The sequence below is a fragment of the Ptychodera flava genome, chromosome 9 (genome assembly GCF_041260155.1).
Source record: "Ptychodera flava strain L36383 chromosome 9, AS_Pfla_20210202, whole genome shotgun sequence".
NCBI lineage: Eukaryota > Metazoa > Hemichordata > Enteropneusta > Ptychoderidae > Ptychodera > Ptychodera flava.
In genome coordinates, this window is record NC_091936.1 from 32,810,392 (window position 1) to 32,830,826 (window position 20,435).

General features: G+C 35.5%; 2 protein-coding genes across 2 annotated transcripts in view; one reads left to right on the forward strand and one right to left on the reverse strand.

Annotated features, from left to right (window-relative positions):
• Positions 1-998: 998 nt before the first annotated feature.
• LOC139140731 (mitochondrial amidoxime-reducing component 1-like) lies at positions 999-20,071 on the forward strand. The gene is made up of 7 exons (XM_070710116.1): positions 999-1,349; positions 13,420-13,611; positions 14,100-14,271; positions 15,998-16,138; positions 16,872-16,933; positions 17,099-17,173; positions 18,427-20,071. The coding sequence occupies exons 1-7, from the start codon at positions 1,120-1,122 to the stop codon at positions 18,551-18,553; spliced, it is 999 nt and encodes a 332-aa protein (XP_070566217.1). The 5' UTR covers positions 999-1,119; the 3' UTR covers positions 18,554-20,071.
• Positions 20,067-20,435, reverse strand: part of LOC139140729 (gamma-aminobutyric acid type B receptor subunit 2-like) — a 47,147-nt gene continuing 46,778 nt past the window's right edge. Inside the window, exon 19 of the mRNA XM_070710115.1 lies at positions 20,067-20,413. Coding sequence (XP_070566216.1) covers positions 20,097-20,413 — 317 coding nt within the window. The 3' untranslated portion in view covers positions 20,067-20,096. The remainder of the gene's footprint in view (positions 20,414-20,435) is intronic.

Below are 20,435 nucleotides of genomic sequence, written 5' to 3' on the forward strand. Positions count from 1 at the left end.
GAGCATAATGTTGTAATCTCTCTGCTCGGTTTGGAGGGTAAACCCTACCAGCGAACTCCAATTCTGATGACGACAGCCTGCGGTAAATACTTGCCCAGTTAATCTTCAATTAGTCTTGTCAAGAACGTGCACAATACAAGCAAAAGGGCTTTCTATATTAGTTGTGATATCATGAAAATCTAGTGGCGTTTCACTTTTTCACAATGTTTCTCAAGGTTGTTGCTCGAGCACCGGGTTATCAACCACAGGCTAATTAGACATTATTTGTGTTGATATTTCCAGTTATGATCGATAATTAATTATGAATATTGATAAATTATAAATATGAATGTTACAGAATAATAAAATCCTGCTTTTTTACAAACAATGTCGTCTATTTTGTGTAAATACCTTCTGGAAACCCAATGGCATTGTTGTTGTAATTATTATTATTAATAAATTATGATTTTGTTTAATAAAATCATATTTTACACATTGCAAAGTGATACAGTGATACTGTGTAGCAACTTTCGCCGTAGACTGAACATGGGTCATGGTGTTACTTTTATATTTTGGCATAGATTGTGAACTAATAAGGGTTTACAGATGGTTGTTTACATAAGCAGATTACAATATGTAAAATATGATTTTATGAAACATAATCATAACTTATTCATTATCATAATTAAAAAAATAATGCCATAGGGTTTCCAGATGGTACTTACACAAAACAGACGACATTGTTTGTAAAAAAGTAAGATTTTATTATTCTGTAACATTCATCTTTATAATTTATCAATATTCATAATTAATTTTTGATCATAACTGGAAATATCAACACAAATAATGTCTAATTAGTCCGTGGATCAACGACGCCATCTCATAACAATGTACGGACCGATATACCCATGACAGTATTCTAAACCGTCCCCCGAGGATATCAAATGGTCCCGTCCTTGAACTGTCTGGACAGCCACGCAGCTATTATTGATAGTCTTTATGTCACACATCGAAGTCAATACAGGGGTCTTTGTCCAACAATAACATCTGCCCTATTTATAGTCGTAGCGTTGCTTACTTGCCAGCCACAGCTGTATCCACTGAGCACGTTTACACTGCAGCACCATTTTGGCCACAAACATGTCGGACTTAAGTAACCACAAACTTTGGATAATTGGTGGACTAGCGGCATGTGCTACTGCTACCACGGGATATCTACTCTACAGAAGTCTGGCAAAGAAGAAAGAATTCGTGGAAGTGGGGAAATTGGAGCAGATATTCATTTATCCTGTGAAATCATGCCGAGGGTTGGCAGTTCAACACGGTGACTGCACGAAACGAGGGATGAAGTTCAAAGTGCTCAAAGACAGGTATCTTGCAGATCGTAGACCATAGGCAAACTTCAAAGCACTCAAATTTTGTGAAATGATGTCAGTCTTTTCACTGAATTCAATTGTGGTAAATGCATTTTAATGTAATTGTTGAGGAAGAGATATTAATGTGACACAGGACGGTACTACAAAAGCCATATAAGGCGGATAACCCGGATACCTCTTGATAACTTGAATGTTTCACATCTTTAAGGTAGATCGCGCCTCAGAGACATATATTTAGAGTCTTAAACTTTTACAATATTCTATTGGCCTATCACTTGAGGGGACTCATTTTGAAGTTTATGGAGTAGATAAAGTTTGGGATCGCATGGAATCCTGGACTGTCGCTGGTGTTCCCTATACTTTGCATTAACTACACAACAAATGAGGTTCAACTTTCACTTGAGTTCATGTTCACCTTTAGTGCGGTCGTCTTTGAACTATTAACCTCCACTTGAGGATAATTTTGACACTTCGAATGGCCCTTTATCAACATTGCGCCTTGTATGACATAGATTTGAGCTGGGCTGTGGAAAAGAGGCCTCGGTAGCACTTTCTCTTTTATAGTTCATGTGATGTTTGTGTGGCTTGACCTTAACACGTCGTGCATCTGATTCTCCGTAACGACTTTCAGCACCACTACCGTGACCGGAATGTAAACTTACACCTTAGTATGGGCACATTCTCGTAATCATGCCGACTTATTTATTTTTCATCAGGAGCATTTCAGAAAGTTCAGCTCGGTTGCTAAGTTGGCCGTGTCGATGCGCACGACCCCGAGTCTCACGAGACAAAGAACGGTGCAGGAGTATTCAAAGTACACTGTAAAGTTAAGTGTTCAAGGATAGAACACCAATTAAATGCCTTTTTGTAACACTTTTTGAACGCGTCTAGACGCTCAGAAATTTAACACTACGTGTTCAACCAACGTTCAATGTTTGAACACACGTGTGCAGATTTTGAACGCTACGTGTTCATCAGATATTATATTGAACACCATGGTGTTCCATATCTGAACACACGTTGCACATGAAATGTGTTCAAAAAATAGAACGCATTTACGCGTTCAAAGGGCTGTCTTTTTGAACGCATGGACGCCGTTCAACGATAAGTATGTTAACGGCTAGAACACATGAGGCGCGCTTGTTGAACACCTTTAATTTTTGGCGTTCAGGGGTGTTCGAGCCTGGAAATAACAAAATGGACCACTGATATTCAGTAAAATTATTTTATTCTAAAAATACACAAACATTTCTAGAGTAAAATACAATAGTTTAATGTAAAATTGGCAAATAAACATTGCCACGATATATGTAAAATTTGTCAGAGGAAAATACTAACGGTGTTAACATCCTCCTATCAAAAACATAAGCAATAAAAAAACTCTATAAACATTGTAGATCGTTTAAAAATATGAACAAAGTAATGACAAAACAGGTTTTACTTAAATATGGTATATTACGCGTTATGTTCATACTTGTTTAAAACGTACGAAAAATCATCTGAAAAAGCTCAAAATTTGGCTTACTTATTGTGTTGAAAACGCGTATATGTATGAAATGCATACTCCATTTTTGTAAGAGGGTTTCTTAAAGGGACAAAGTCGGCCATTTTTTCATAAATTTTGTTTCATACGAGATAATACTCATATTTTTTGACATGTTGAAAGATACTGAATGAATGGGTGACCATGCATATATTCGACCCCGGTTTTAGAGACGATACATGAAACCATCGCGAAAATGAATTAATGGTCATGACCATTAATTCATTTTCGCGATGGTTTCATATAATTTGTCCAAAATTGGGGTCGAATATATGCATCGTCACCCATTAATTCAGTATCTTTGAACATGTCAAACAATATAAATAGTATCTCGTATGAAACAAAATTAAGTAAAAATGGCCGACTTTGTCCCTTTAAAGACATTTCCTCTTGTATAAATAATTGTAAATTTTGAAGGAAAAACAGTTAGTTAAGGCTTCTCTAGTGCACATGGTATATAGTTGTCCACACTAAAGTAAACACAACATGTCAAGTTGTCAAAGTGTCACAGTAAGGCACAACATGCAGAAAGTTGGGAAAGTGAGTCCTTGGCAGGGTAAAACCTATTTCCTTGTCCAACAAAGTCCTTCATAAACAAAAAAGTTGGTTTGTGATATCTTTAAATAATTCTGAAATAAATCGGTGACATTTCAAAAATCTACTTCTCAGAAATTAAAAACATATTCGTAAAGACCTTTCAAATTCTGGTGTACCCTGCTATTAATTTTTACACAATTTTTTTACATAAAAAATGGTAAAAATAACCCTTAAAATAAAAATACGTAGATTTCATAATAACTTCAATACATCACATTCTGGTAATCCCCAATGTCTTAAAAATGTCTGAAATGTCTTTAATGTCTTTAAAATACAAAGTTTCAAATTTCTGCATAATATGAACAATCTGAAAAAGGCTTTCAGTAGAGATCTATGTCCTAAATATAAAAGCTGTTCAATAAGCAGTTTTGAAGAAGTTAATTTAAAGTTTTTTTGATCAAAAATGACAAAAATTGCCATGAAATTTAAAAATTTGAATATTTCATTACAACTAGCACAAATTTGACTAAGGCCATTCTTAGGGAGAAGTTTACCAAATATTGAAGACGTCAGTAAAAGAGAAGATTTTTGCCAAAAAATAGCAAAATTAGCCTCAAAAATATAAATTTGCATATATCATCATAATTTGAACATACGTAATCAGGGTAATCCCTGGGGACCTGTAATCCAAATATTAATGGATTCGTACAGGCTGTTATGGAGAAAAACCTTGGGATGTACAAATTTGAGGACAATGCTACACATCCACCTATTTAGCTGACAGCAAAGCTAAAAACCAGTCGCTAGGAACAAGAGACGTGTTGAGCTACAATACAAAATAATCTTAGGTTTGGTAGCAGGCTATGATCAACTAAATGTTACAGTTTCAATAGAGCCGTGTTGATCTTGACTAAATCTTGTGAATATTGTTAAGGGTAGCACACTGTAGATCAACTTTTTTAGTATGACATTAGCTTTCGGAGACAACAGTCTCCTTCACCATTCTGCAAGTACATCTGATGAAGGAGACTGTTGTCTCCAAAAGCTAATGTCATACTATAAATGTTACAGGGGTATAAGCTTTCAAAGACGCGAAGTCTCCTTCATCAGATGCAAGGGGGAATGAAAAATTGAAGCAGAAAGTGACATAAAATTCAGAGTGAAAATTTCAGAAAATTCGGTAATTCAGAGTGGACATTTTTACTCTGAATTTTCTGTCGCTTTCAGCTTAAATTTTTCATTCCACCCTTGCATCTGATAAGGGTGACTACACGTCTCTGAAAGCTTATTCTCCGGCAACATTTAGTTGGTCATAGCGTGCTACCAAAGCTAAGATTAATTCAGAACAAAAATACAGAAACTTATCAAAATTCAGTTACTGACTCTTGGAAGTTTAAATCTACATTAGAGATGAACTGAGGTTCTCAAGCTTGTTTCCAGACAGCTACCTGTACACTCATCTTCTTCATTATCTGTACCACCAGCTTCTGTAACAACTCTTCGATTTTCAGTTAAATCCAACTTTTTGCATCCTGAAAATAATGCAACAATAGGTAATATGGCGAGATGAGACTTTAAATGAAAGACAAGAGACTGATTAGGTTAAGGAAAAGGGGAGACTTTCATACACAGTGCCTCTTTTCGATACTGTTACAAAATATTTACTTCTTCTTGTCATCAACTGAATAGAATAAAAAAGACAAACTCTCATATGCTGAAACAATACATTGTATACTCTACGATGTTTAATTGATGTTTTATATGCGATTGTGCCTACTAAAGGACATGAGTTAGCTGTGATTACGCAGCGGTACTATGCAAGGCGTATCGATCGCGCACAGGTCAAGGGTTATCGCTACAGTTGTGTTGCGATGACCCTTGACCCGAGAGAGATCGATCGATAGGCCGTGGCCAAAAGTACCACTTCGTACTCACAGCTAGTTGTTGGTATACCAGCCACTGTAAGAAAAAGGTTTCTTCACGTAGTTAAGCTATTTCAAAGTACAATACCATAAATTTCAAAGGATAATAATACAGATGTTTCAAAATCTAATACCTTTTACTATTTTGGAGAGAAAACTTACCCTTTCTGGTCTTGCTTCCGCACGATCACGACTTCAGGGTGCGCTTTCAAGAAAAATGTCGCATCTTCCGTTCTGATGCATCATGGGATAGGAAAAGGCACCAAACTTGAACACCAAGTGTTTAGAAGTAGAACGTCTCTTGCACGCCGATGTTAAAATTAAAACGTTCATGGTGGTTTTCTGATTTTCTTTTCAAATTTTCAAAATTTAAACCCGTAATAAACGTGTAAAATTATTGTGTATGCTTCCTTTTTTTGAAAAAACGTGCTTTCAACAATTGTAGACCGGAAATATGTATCACTTAGTGTGAAATTCGTTACATCAAAATCCGTGTACGTTTGCCGGACAGCGAGGCAGTAGTAAATTTAATATAGCCATTGTAAAGTAAAAAACACAAAAGATTGTTAATTGTTTCACAGTATTGCAAAATTTCTGTAATGCTGAGTTTTTGAACACTTAAAGGAGATGGTTCTTAACACTTCGTGTTCAGGTTTAGAACACCATTGTTAATAATACGAACACTACACTGTAAAGTTAAGTGTTCAAGGATAGAACACCAATTAAACGCCTTTTTGTAACACTTTTTGAACGCGTCCAGACGTTCAGAAATTTAACACTACATGTTCAACCAACGTTCAATTTTTTAAACACGTGCGCAGATTTTGAACGCTACGTGTTCATCAGACATTATATTGAACACCATGGTGTACCATATCTGAACACACGTTGCACATGAAATGTGTTCAAAAAATTGAACGCATTTACGCGTTCAAAGGGCTGTAACACTTTTTGAACGCATGGACGCCGTTCAACGATAAGTGTGTTAAAGGCTAGAACACATAATGCACGCTTGTTGAACACCTTTAATTTTGGGCGTTCAGAGGGTGTTCAAGCCTTGAAATAACATTACAGACCACTGATATTCAGTAAAATTATTTTATTCTAAAAATACACAAAGCATTTCTAGAGTAAAATACAATAATTTACTGTAAAAAGGGCAAATAAACATTGCCAATTTGTATGTAAAGTTTGTCAGAGGAACATACCAACGGTGTTAACACCCTCCTATCAAAAACATAAGCAATAAAAATCCCCATGAACACTGTAGATCGTTTTAAAAAATATGAACAAAGTAATGACAAAACAGGTTTTATTTAAATATTGTGGATTACGTTTTAAGGTTCATACTTGTTTAAAATGTACAAAAAAATCATCTGAAAAAGCTCAAAATTTGGCTTACTTATTGTGTTGAAAATACATATATGTATGGAATGCATACTTCATTGTTGTAAGATGGTTTCTTAAAGACATTTCCTCTTGTATAGACAATTGTAAATTTTAAAGAAAAAAAGTAGGTCAAGGCTTTTCTAGTGCACATGGTACATGTATATAGTTGTCAACATTAAAGTAAGCACAACATGTCAAGTTGTCAAAGTGTCACAGTAAGGCACAACATGCAGAAAGTGGGGAAAATTGGTCCTTGGCAGGGTAAAACCTATTTCCTGGTCCAACAAAGTCCTTCATAAACAGAGAGGTTTGTTTGTTTGTAATATCTTTAAATAAACAATGAAATAAATCGGTGACATTTCAAAAATCTACTCAGAAATTAAAAACACATTCGTAAAGACCTTTCAAATTCTTGTGTACCTTGCTATTAATTTTTATACAAATGTTTTTACCAAAAATGGTAAAAATCAACCTTAAAATTAAAAACATGTAGATTTCATCATAACGTATATATATCACATTCTGGTAATCCCTCATATTTTAAAAATCTCTGAAATGTCTTTAATTTCTTAAAAATACAAAGTTCCAAATTTCTGCATAATTTGAACAATCTGAAAAAGGCTGTCAGTAGAGATCTATGTCCTAAATATCAAATTTGTTCAATTAGCAGTTTTGAAGAAGATTTTTAAAGATTTTTTTGACCAAAAATGACGAAAATTGCCATGAAACATAAAAATTTGAATATTTCATCACAGCTAGCACAAATTTGACTAGGGTCATTCTTAGGGACATGTTTACCAAATATTGAAGACGTCAGTAAAAGAGAAGAAGATTTTTGCCAAAAATAGCAAAATATAAATTTGCATAGTTCATCATAATTTGAACATATGTGATTAGGGTAATCCCTGGGGACCTGTAATCCAACTATTAAAGGATTCGAACAGGCTGTTTTGAAGAAAAACCTTGGGATGTACAAATTTGAGGGCAATGCTACACATCCACCTATTTAGCTGACGGCAAAGCTAAAAACCAGTTGCTAAGAACAAGAGAGGTGTTGAGCTACGATACAAAATTCTCTTAGGTTTGGTAGCATGCTATGATCAACTAAATGTTAGAAGGGCATAAGCTTCCAAAGACGTGAAGTCTCCTTTATCAGATGCAAGGGGGGAATGAAAAATTGAAGCAGAAAGGGACAGAAAATTCAGAGTGAAAATTTCAGAAAATTCAGTAATTCAGAGTGGACATTTTTACTCTGAATTTTCCGTCGCTTTCAGCTCTTATTTTTCATTCCTGCCTTGCATCTGACAAAGGAGACTACACGTCTGTGAAAGCTTATTCTCCGGCAACATTTAGTTGATCATAGCATGCTACCAAAGCTTAGATTAATTCAGAAAAAAATACAGAAACTTATCTTAATTCAGTTACTGAACCTCGGAAGTTTAAATCTACACTAGAGATGAAGTGAGGTTCTCAAACTTGTTTCCAGACAGCTACCTGTACACTCATCTTCTTCATTATCTGTACCACCAGCTATATCAGTTATATCAAACTTTTTACATCCTGAAAATAATGCAACACTAGGTAATATGGCGAGATGAGACTTTAAATGAAAGACAAGGAGCTGATTAGGTTAAGGAAAAGGGGAGACTTTCATATACAGTGCCTCTTTTCAATACTGTTACAAAATATTGGCTTCTTCTTGTCATCAACTGATTAAAATAAAAAAGCCAAACTCTTTTATGCTGAAACAATACATTGTATACTCTACAATGTTAAATTGGTTTTTTACCTGCGATTGTCTCTACTAAAAGACATGTGTCAGCTGTGATTACGCAGCGGTACTATGCAAGGCGTATCGATCGCGCTCAGGTCAAGGGTTATCGCTACAGTTGTGTTGCAATGACCCTTGACCCGAGTAAAATCGATCGATAGGCCATGGCCAAAGTACCACTGCGTATTCACAGCTAGTTGTTGGTATACCAGCCACTAAATGAAAAAAGGTTTCTTCACGTAGTTAAGCTATTTCAAAGTACAATACGATTAATTTCGAAGGATATTAATACAGATGCTTCAAAATCTAATACCTTTTACTATTTTGGAGAGAAAACTTACCCTTTCTCGTCTTGCTTCCGCACGATCACGACTTCAGGGTGCGCTTACAAGAAAAATGTCGCAACTTCCGTTTTGATGCATCATGGGATAGGAAAAAGCACCAAACTTGAACACCAAGTGTTTAGAATTAGAACGCCTCTTGCACGCCGATGTTAAAATTAAAACGTTCATGATGGTTTTCTGATTTTCTTTTCAAATTTTCAAAATTTCAACACGTAATAAATGTATAAAATTATTTTGTATACTTTCTTTTTAAGAAAAATCATGCTTTCAGCAATTGTAGACCGGAAATATTTTTCACTTAGTGTGAAATTCGTTACATCAAAATCTGTGTACGTTTGCCGGACAGCGAGGCAGTAGTAAATTTAATATAGCCATTGTAAAGTAAAAAAAAACTAAAGATTGTTAATTGTTTCACAGTATTGTAAAATTTCTGTGATGCTGAGTTTTTGAACACTTGAAGGAGATGGTTGTGTACACTACGTGTTCAGGTTAAGAACACCATTGTTAATAATATGAACACTAGTGTTAACAATATGAACACTAGCCGTTCAAATTTGAACACCGACATGTACATTTTGAACGCGTAAAGACGCGTCTGGCGTCCACTATTTTTATAGTGTAGGTCCGGCGGAGCTAGTGAGTCGGCGTCTCAAATGGCCAGCTCGCATTCCATTCGTTCAAGAAAAGAGCCACACTGTAAAGTTAAGTGTTCAAGGATAGAACACCAATTAAACGCCTTTTTGTAACACTTTTTGAACGCCTCTGGACGTTCAGAAATTTAACACTACGTGTTCAACCAACGTTGAGTTTTTGAACACACGTGTGCAGATTTTGAACGCTACTGTTCATCAGACATTATATTGAACACCATGGTGTTCCATATCTGAACACACGTTGCACAGGAAATGTGTTCAAAAAATTGAACGCTTTTACGCGTTCAAAGGGCTGTAACACTTTTTGAACGCATGGACGCCGTTCAACGATAAGCGTGTTAAAGGCTAGAACACATGAAGCGCGCTTGTTGAACACCTTTAATTTTGGGCGTTCAGGGGTGTTCAAGCCTGGAAATAACATACAGACCATTTATATCCATGAAATTATTTTATTCTAAAAATACACGAAACATTTCTAGAGTAAAATACAATAATTTACTGTAACATGGGCAAGCAAACATTGCAACTTTGTATATCAAGTTTGTCAGAGGAAAACATCAACAGTGTTAACACCTTCCTATCAAAAAAATAAGCAATAAAAATCACCATATTGTGGATTACGTTTTATGTTCATACATGTTTAAAATGTACAAAAATCATCTAAAAAGCTCAAAATCTGGCATACTTATTGTGTTGAAAGGACCTATATGTATGAAATGCATACTGCATTTTTGTAAGATGGTTTCTTAAAGACATTTCCTCTTGTATAGACAATTGTAAATTTTGAAGAAAAAAGAAGTCAGTCAAGGCTTCTCTGGTTCAGATGGTGTATAGTTGTACACACTAAAGTAAACACAACATGTCAAGTTGTCAAAGTGTCACAGTAAGGCACAACATGCAGAAAGTGGGGAAAGTGGGTCCTTGGCAGGGTAAAACCTATTTCCTTGTCCAACAAAGTCCTTCATAAACAAAAAGGTTTGTTTTTTGTAATATCTTTAAATAAACCCTGAAATAAATGGGTGACATTTCAAAAATATACTTCTCGGGAATTTAAAAGATATTCGTAAAGACCTTTCAAATTCTGGTTTACCCTGCTATTAATTTTTATACAATTTTTTTTCACCACAATTTGTAAAAATCATCCTTAAAATGAAAAAAATGTACATTTTATCATAACTTGAATATATCACATTCTGGTAATCCCTAATGTCTTAAAAATGTCTGATATGTCTTTAATGTCCTAAAAATACAAAGTTGCAAATTTCTGCATAATTTGAACAATCTGAAAAAGACTATCAGTAGAGATCTATGTCCTAAATATCAAAGCTGTTCGATTAGCAGTTTTGAAAAGATCTTTGAAAGATTTTTGACCAAAAATGACAAAAATTGCCGTGAAAATTTGAATATTTCATCACAACTAGCACAAATTTGACTAAGGTCATTTTTAGGGACATGTTTACCAAATATTGAAGACGTCAGAAAAAGAGAAGAAGATTTTTGCCAAAAAATAGCAAAATTAGCCTCAAAAATATAAATTTGCAGATTTCATCATAATTTGAACATATCTGATTAGGGTAATCCCTAGGGACCTGTAATCCAAATATTAAAGGATTCGTACAGGCTGTTTTGAAGAAAAACCTTTGGATGTACAAATTTGAGGACGATGCTACACATCCACCTATTTAGCTGACAGGAAAGCTAAAAACCAGTTGATAACTACAAGAGACATGTTGAGCTACAATACAAAATAATCTACGGCTTGGTAGCAGGCTATGATCAACTAAATGTTACAAGGGCATAAGCTTTCAAAGACGTGAAGTCTCCTTCATCAGTTGCAAAGGGGATGAAAATTGAAGCAGAAAGTGACAGAAAATTTAGAGTGAAAATTTCAGAAAAATCAGTAATTCAGAGTGGACATTTTTACTCAGAATGGTCTGTCGCTTTCAGCTTTAATTTAAATAAGGGAGACTACACGTCTGTGAAAGCTTATTCTCCGGCAACATTTAGTTGATCATAGCATGCTACCAAAGCTTAGATTAATTCAAAACAAAAATACAGAAATATTATCAAAATTCAGTTACTGACCCTTGGAGGTTTAAATCTACATTAAAGATGAACTGAGGTTCTCAAGCTTGTTTCCAGACTGCTACCTGTACACTCATCTTCTTCGTTATCTGTACCACCAGCTTCTACAACAACTCTTAGATTTTCAGTTAAATCCAACTTTTTACATCCTGAAAAAATGCAACAATAGGTAATATGGCGAGATGAAGCTTTAAATGAAAGACAAGGGGCTGATTAGGTTAAAGAAAAGGGGAGACTTTCATATACAGTGCCTCTCTTCAATACTGTTACAAAATATTTGCTGCTTCTTGTCATCAACTGACTCATATGCTGAAAACAATACATTGTGTATCTATGATGTTTAACTGATGTTTTGCATGCGATTGTGTCTACTAAAAGACATGTGTTAGCTGTGATTACGCAGCGGTACTATGCAAGGCGTATCGATCGCGCTCAGGTCAAGGGTTATCGCTACAGTTGTGTTGCGATGACCCTTGACCCGAGTGAGATCGATCGATATGCCATGGCCAAAAGTACTACGGCGTAGTCACAGCTCGTTGTTGGTATAGCAGCCACTGAAAGAAAAAAGGTTTCTTCACGTAGTTAAGCTATTTCAAGGTACAATACAATTAATTTCAAAGGACGATAATATAGATGCTTCAAAAATCTAACAACTTTTACTATTTTGGAGAGGAAACTTACCCTTTCTGGTCTTGCTTCCGCACGATCACGACTTCAGGGTGCGCTTACAAGAAAAATGTCGCAACTTCCGTTTTGATGCATCATGGGATAGGAAAAGACACCAAACTTGAACACCAAGTGTTCAGAAGTAGAACGCCTCTTGCACGCTGATGTTAAAATTAAAACGTTCATGGTGGTTTTCTGATTTTCTTTTCTAATTTTTAAACTTTCAACCCGTAATAAACGTGTAAAATTATTTTGTATACTTCCTTTTTTAGAAAAAACATGCTTTCAGCAATTGTAGGCCGGAAATATTTTTCACATAGTGTGAAATTCGTTACATCAAAATCCGTGTACGATTGCCTGACAGTGAAGCAATAGTAAATTTAATATAGCGATTGTAAAGTAAAAAACACAAAAGACTGTTAATTGTTTCACAGTATTGTAAAATTTCTGTGATGCTGAGTTTTTGAACACTTGAAGGGGATCGTTGTTAACACATAGTGTTCAGGTTTAGAACATCATTGTTAATAATATGAACACTAGTGTTAACAATATGAACACTAGCCGTTCAAATTTGAACACCGACATGTACATTTTGAACGCGTAAAGACGCGTCTAGCGTCCGCTATTTTTACAGTGCATTCACATTATTACTCTTGATTTTAAGAAGATAAATTGCTGTACTTTACCATGACCACGGTGATTTTAACCATCACGTGACCAACCAGTTCACTGAATTGGTTATTTCTTGTGTTATATGAACGCATGCTTAGCTAACACCAGACATAACCTTCCGAGCCGCTGCATATTGCCAGAAAGAATAGGATATTTGAGAAAGATTAATATTTGTTAAAACCATCTTGAAGGTAGGCAAAGGTGTAGAAAGTGTCTTTGAATATTCTTTAAGGTAAGGCACCAAATGTTATGTTGAGTTCGAGATTCATATTATACACTTGTTAATACAAGACCACAAGTAGGAACTTTCACGACGCTGTAAGCAGCTGGATTATTACTAGCATTATCATATACCCTTCGTGATCTTAATGACAGAAAGACTATTCGGAATAAGGTTATTCGAAGTTAACAAATAATGATAATAAGCAAGCATAAAAGATAAACCAAATATATATATTTCTTATAATTTTATTGGTTGACAGGCACTGGTTGATCATCAATGGAGAAAATACGTTTGTTACAGGTCGACAACAACCACGTATGATACTGATTACACCAAGTCTTTCTGAAGATGGTCGTTATCTGTTACTGGATGCGCCAGAGATGACAACATTGAAGGTACCCATTGATGCCTCAGAAATTTCTGAAGGTGACCCGAAAATTTTGGATACAAGGTAAACAGGATTAAAGAAGAAGAACTATTGTACATAATGACCAATTTAACTTGTCAGTATGATATTTTATTTGTCACTTTTTCTGACTAACTTTTTTAATTTTTTTTTTGATGAAATAACAAATGTCATTCTTTAACAAGGTTACTACAAATTCAATTTGAGTAAAAACAAATTTTACCCCTGTTAATATTGTATTTATTTCATACTCTCGCTTCCTCGTTGAATCAGGAATTTCTAGTATTTAATTTCCAAATAACGAGTACAGGACATACCACTCGTTTTGGAGGTATGTGGACGGTTACCTCCATCATCATTCGTCTGTTATAGTTTTAGTGTGTCAAAGACTTGGCAAAAGTTTTGTACAATGCCTGCCAGCTTATAGTATAACGCTTGAAATATTCACTGACTTGATAGAAAACAACACTACTAACTTCTTAAAATAGCAGTCTATCATATAGACGAAGGAATCTAACCCATTCTTCCGACAGAGTATGGGGTCAAGGAATACAGGGTGTTTACTGTGGAAAAGAAGCAGAAGATTGGCTTTCCAAATACTTACAAAACCCAGGATACAAATTGATTTATGCAAGTGCCGACGTCACTCCAAGATATGTGAATCAGGTGAAAAGAGCACGAGAAATAGCAAAGAAAGACGATGCCGTGAGTACGACTTCTGGTACCTATTTCTGATTGCATATATAGTAGTGGTACCGAGATATAGTTAGGGCTGTTTCAAGCCTCTGCAAGAATCAAGCCTCAGTACATTGTGTTGTTTATTCATGTATACATCCACTGAAAATACAATTGAGAATTTCAACAAGTCTAGTTCAACTATAGTAGCCATTGAGTAGTTGTATATTTAAGTGAAATATACAAACTCTTGTCATGCTGTTCCTAATAAAACACACAAATAACGATTATACTTTTTAAGATAATGAAAAATTTGGAAACGTCACGTGTGATCTGGTGATTGCTTTAGTATTTAATGTCAATGGTAAAAGATATAATGTACCAAATTAATGTTCACAAGAGTTTGCTCAATGTACAACGTTGGTGGTAAATTTGGAAGGGGTTGCTTTCGCGTGTCAAAATGAAGCATTCGGGGTTTCTGTAGCAGACGTAGAAACAACTTATTAACACGTTATTATAGATTGCTGATATATCGAACGTCGCACGCTCCATTGGATTCAATGGTGAACTCGTTGAGGATGCAGCAGGCCGCATAGTCATCATTTGACTGAAAATGAACAGGATCTATTTTTACCTTTACAACTTTGGGATTTAAAAATGACAAAATACATGTTTTGCATAGGAAAATTCTAATAACCTCGTAACAGTCATTAAATATATCAGTGCGCCGTTCGATTATGATAATCATTCTATTATGTCAACAGATTTTGTTAACATGGAAACAAGGTATATTATTGTCATGATTTGTATGTGGCACAAGCCCACGAAGATAGTTCGGAAGAAAAATAGTGCAGACCTTGAAGTTTTGATATCTGCATGGATGCTTGTTTAGTTTGAACTTTAACGTCAAGAATTTTTGTAAAGATATTTTTCTGCCTGAATCAAAATGCAGACTGTTTTGAATAATGGCTGAAGCATTTGGTGGTAATATGAGGAGTTCTCGGGCTAATAGAAATCATAACAATAAGCCTGAATTTTGTCAAAAACACCACTGAGGGCGCTATTTTCATCGCTATCTCAAAATTTCTGTGGACTTGCCTACACGAAAAATTAATCAGTAGTCAAGCTGACATTGACCTAACACCTGTTAAGAGGATTCGTGCCGCTGAATGTTTTAAAATAGGAAAATCGAGCTCAACGCTACTGTGGTGGCCTATGGGAAATTAATTAGTGGTCTTGTGCCATGTAAACCAAAAAATTTTGAGTGAAAAATAAGTAAGGGAGGCACGTAATAAAAGGCATAGGCAGGAGACCATTTGCCCTCCTTACGTCGGGTAAATGGTCATTTACCTTCGGGCACATAGTCTCATGTTTGGGTTATATATATAATATTTTAATCATGCATTGCTAAATTACAGGCATACGTAACACCATAAACTTGTTACCCTTTTTCAAAAGATAAAATTTGTTAGGTGTGGCAATAGTTTGTAGAGGCAAAGGAAACTCAACGTTAAGGTAATGTGCAAGCATCATCCTAATCGAAAAGAGACACCATCTTACACAATGTCGTATCTATGTTTGAAAATTATAACACAAACTGCATTTGTGCTATTCTTGAAAAGTTTGTACTTTCTGATCTGTGTTTTTTTACAGTCGAAAATCCGAAATAATCGTGTCGAAGTGGTGGAGAGGAACTAATACACCATAATAATATTTTCTTTTATTTCTTGTTGTGATCATGTATTTTGTTGATAAGATTGCTTATCAAGATGAAGCCCCTTTCGCGTTGATGAGTGAGAAGTCTGTAGAAGATTTGAATAAAAAATTAGACAAGCCTGTTTCTGTCAGGAACTTTCGGCCGAACCTCGTCGTCTCTGGTTGTTCTGCTTACTCTGAGGTAAGAGCACGTTTTCAACTCATTCAAATATACGAAATTTAACTAGGAAATGGAAATTAAGTATTTAAAGTGCGCTGACTTGTAATATTTGCATAATGTTTTTATTTTCAACGTTTCATTAAGGTAGTTCGCCCCTTGAAAATGTAAAGCTTAAGCTTTTGCTGAAACCTTCCTCAACTAACTTTCTGCCATTCTCTTTCAAGAATGAAAATCAGGGGTCATGGCACAAATTTTTGTGCTACAGAAACAAATTACTCAATATCTACCGATATTTGAAATTTAAAATGGCCACCATCCTTATGTTATCTTTACGGGAGAAAATAGAATTCCCGATTTTCACAAAACTAAGCCAGTAAAAACTTTATTGATTCTGTAAGCTTCAAAATGAGCCCCCCCGCCAACAAATGGTAAGCCAAAAAAAAAAAATATCGAAAAAGTTTGAGAGTCCGAATATCTTTCCCAGAGGCAGATTCTACCTTAAATGTTATCTGTTCAGCATGTATCTTTTGGATCGTTGTCTCTTTTCTGTAAATTTAACATAATTTAAACTACATTTCTATCTTCAAATTCATGACCGAAACCGTACTAAATCTTTGTAAAAAGTCTTACCAACAGACCAAGGAAGAGTTATTGGACAAAACTACATCATAATGTAGTACACCTTGGTTAAATCACATTTCTTTATTTATCAAGAATCGTCTACTAATGCAGTCACCGTACTTGCCATTTGCAGGACAATTGGAAGTTTATCAAAATCGGTTCTTCAGTCTTGCGCCATATGAAATGTGATGACAGGTGCGTATCAAGTTGTCATGGTTACTCAGTGAAATCTTTAATGTAAATACGTCATTGCTGATGAGCCCAGTGAACTGAAGACAGTCATACATTAATGTGAACACCTGACAATAAACTTGTCCAATCAATTGACCTCTGATCTGAGCAATGTACTTTGGTCTTCAGATGTTATCTTACAACGGTTGACCCAGAGACCGGCATACCGTCTGCGACAAAAGAGCCATTGGCAACCCTGAAAAAGTAAGTATGGTGTGTCGTTTTCTGGAATTAACCTGTTACCGAAGATAGTTTCCTATGATTTACCGAAGATAGTTTCCTATGATGTGACTGGCAGGAAAAAGAAAGATGATCAGTGATTAAGGTTAGAAAGCATACCAATAATGTTCGCATTTAACCTAAAAGAAAAAAGTATTTACATGAAAGAAATCTGTGATTTTATTGCTGGATGCTTCCACATTTGTTTGAGAATGCAACCTGTGCTCACTTTCTCTGATTATCGCCCTTGGACGAGCACATTTCGTTCAGCTTTGGTGGTTTAAATTTTAGTACATATTAGGACATTATTTTGAATCAGGAAATTGTCTTGAAAAACAATGCTGTTCACTACAAACACCAACAAGTTTATAATAGGCAGTGCAAAGAAACTACATTTGTCGGCCACAGATGTAGCAGAGGCGGACTCTGACTTGTCAGAAAGTAGCATGAGTGTAGGTCACAATGCGTTAGGATATCAATGAGAGATCATTAGGGGACATGACCTTTAGGTGAAGATAATGTGAAAATGATCAATCAAAGTATGAGGTGGATTTGCGAAAACCTGTATCGGGCCTGGCTAAGTGACATGTCGGAGTATTTTTAGAGACACAATTGTCTCTGTTTGCATATAAGGTCAAGATTGGGAAACCTTGAACATGGTTGAAGGGTGCAGGCTAATGAATCATGGCGAGGGGGAAGTCATTAGAAAATTCAAAGAGAAGCTTAATTAAAGCGATGAAATACAGATTAGTCTAGCTAGTATGGAGGGAAAACACATGACAGGTTCGATGTGTGCATACTGCCAGACACATATCGTGAATATTATGTCTCTTACTGATGTGAGACCACGAGTTCGTGGATGAGACTTGTTATGATGTCCTAATTGCTCCGTCATGAAAGTGTAAGCGCATCTTTATGAACAAATAATTTGAAGTAAATCGTGCTACAAGTGTCTAATGTTTAGTATCGTTTGCAGACCTTAAAAGCGTGTCAATGGTATGTAGTATAAGTAAAGGTTTGTATGAGATAAGTCAAAATCGTGTTGTTTTCATATTACCTCAATTACGAAGTCTATGATGCCATAATTTGAGTTTCTGCGTGGTCATACAGGTCAGTTTCAGATAGAACCCCCATCTACCAACCGAAATGAAAATTTGTATCTCCAATGCTTCACATTTTGAAAACAGCATTACTTACAAGAAAATTAACTAGTTTTAGAGTGTCTATTGACTTCACAGATATCGTAAGTGTAAGGAAGAAGACAAACCTCTGTACAAAGACTCTCCATTACTTGGTGTTCATCTTGGTATAGACCAGGAAGGATCTCTGAGCGTTGGTGACACAGTTTACGCAGTCTGTCAATAGAGGGCAGCAAATAATGTAACAAGGATTCTATGCAGTCCCAAAACCTACGAAACTTATTTAAAAGTAGTTGAACGATTAACGAAAATGTTGTACCTAAATATGTAAACCACAGGGAGAAGCACGAAACTCACACATTCTTTTGATAATATATGTGATATTTCCAGTAAAAGCATGCATTTTCTATCTCAGTAACCCATGTGTTCCTATCAACGGTCTCCTGTTTTTTTTTTTCCTTAACACTAATAACACGCTCATTGCGACCACGGACAGAGGAGCTTCCCGACTCTACTGTGTATAGTTGCAACCTTTGATCGCTTAACCAAACACCGCTATTAGTCCATAACATTCAAGTTGCCCAGTTGCTTACCGTGTTGACCTTATCAGTCGGTCAACATCTGGCGATACACTAATGACGTGAAAGAAGGACCAACATAGATATCATAAAAATATCATCAAAAGAATGACTGGAATTTGTGTTTCTCCCTGTGATGAAACGACAAACGCAAATGAGTTGCCAGAAAAAGTACAATGATATAACCTGTGCAAGGTTACTTTTTTCCATTCGCTATAATAGTTTTATTAATCAGGAAATTTATATTTACTCCACTGTCAATGATGAAGATTTCATCAAGGAAGTCTGTCGTTGTCCTTTATCTGTCCTACAGCGAAAACCGCCACCACCTTTGGATAAACGAAATTAACCCTTAAGCTTATTCTATCCTGTATGCTTTGATGTAAGCATTCTCAGGGATTAGCTCATTCACATTTGTTCGCGCTGTGCTGTGTTCCCATTTTGGTTAAAAAACTGCCAAGGAATTAATCATTCATGCTAATTTTAATAAACTAATTTACATTGATGTTCCTGAGAAAGGTGAGTCAATGAGATCATATAAGATACACTAAAATGATTTAAAGAAGGGGCGACTTTGCTCTAAAATGCAACAGCCTACTCTGATATTGTTCAAAACTCAACTTTGCAGTACATGCATGACCGTACAGCAACAGTTCTAATAAGAACGCTCTGGATAATCTCAATTCAAGTACAAACCATGGAATATATCTTTAGTTTTATTTCCACTGTTCTTATTTAATTTTTCAATAGTAATGACATTTTAAAATGTTGTATCGATTTCATAAACTGTGTGAAAAACAAGGGCCAAAGAAATCTTTCAGTTCATAAGTGATATGTCGAGTTACTTTTTGTAGATTACCATGCTCCTACTTCAATATTGAGTCTACACTTTGCTTCATCGAATAGTGAACTTGCATTTGATGTATACATTGAATATTGTATAGCGTACTCTATTTTGCTTCGCGCAATTCTTCTGTATTGCATAACTGGGTATTGTTCATCAAAACAAAATACGAAAATAGAACTACATGTGATTCAAAATGGTTTTATTTTTCCTTAATTTGTTGCTTTCTTAGACAGTACCTATAATGTTATGTGTCATTTTACCCAAATGTTATTGCCATATATAAAGGAAGTCATGAAAAATAAAGAAAATTGAATAACAATGGAATCAGGAACGCTTTATATTAATTACGAAGTTAAAGTTGATGCTTGGTTTGGGTCAGTATCTTCTGAATCAGATAATATGGCAGTTTCACGTAATGATTTCAGTAGGGGCAGTAATTGTTCTAAAAACGCCCCCTTTTCCAATGTTTGGTAGTTACTGCTATTAACACTGTCCAGAGAGTCACTGACTTGCGGAGGATCGAATTGGATTTCACAAGTCGGTATTGATCTGATGTCTTGTGTTGGCTTGGCTTTTTCTCCTTTCTCGACACTTCCAGGTAGCTTCGGAGAATTTGTGATTCCGACAAAATAACTGACGTAATTCTGATCGAATGCAGGATCTGTAAGAAAGCAGAACAAAAC

What these genes read in the sequence shown, in the direction of transcription:
- LOC139140731 (XM_070710116.1), top strand. Translation starts at nt 1,120, where the DNA reads ATGTCGGACTTAAGTAACCACAAACTTTGGATAATTGGTGGACTAGCG. An exon ending in TTCAAAGTGCTCAAAGACAG is followed by an intron (nt 1,350 to 13,419) that starts GTATCTTGCAGA and finishes ATTGGTTGACAG; the next exon opens with GCACTGGTTGATCATCAATG. An exon ending in CATATGAAATGTGATGACAG is followed by an intron (nt 16,934 to 17,098) that starts GTGCGTATCAAG and finishes TTTGGTCTTCAG; the next exon opens with ATGTTATCTTACAACGGTTG.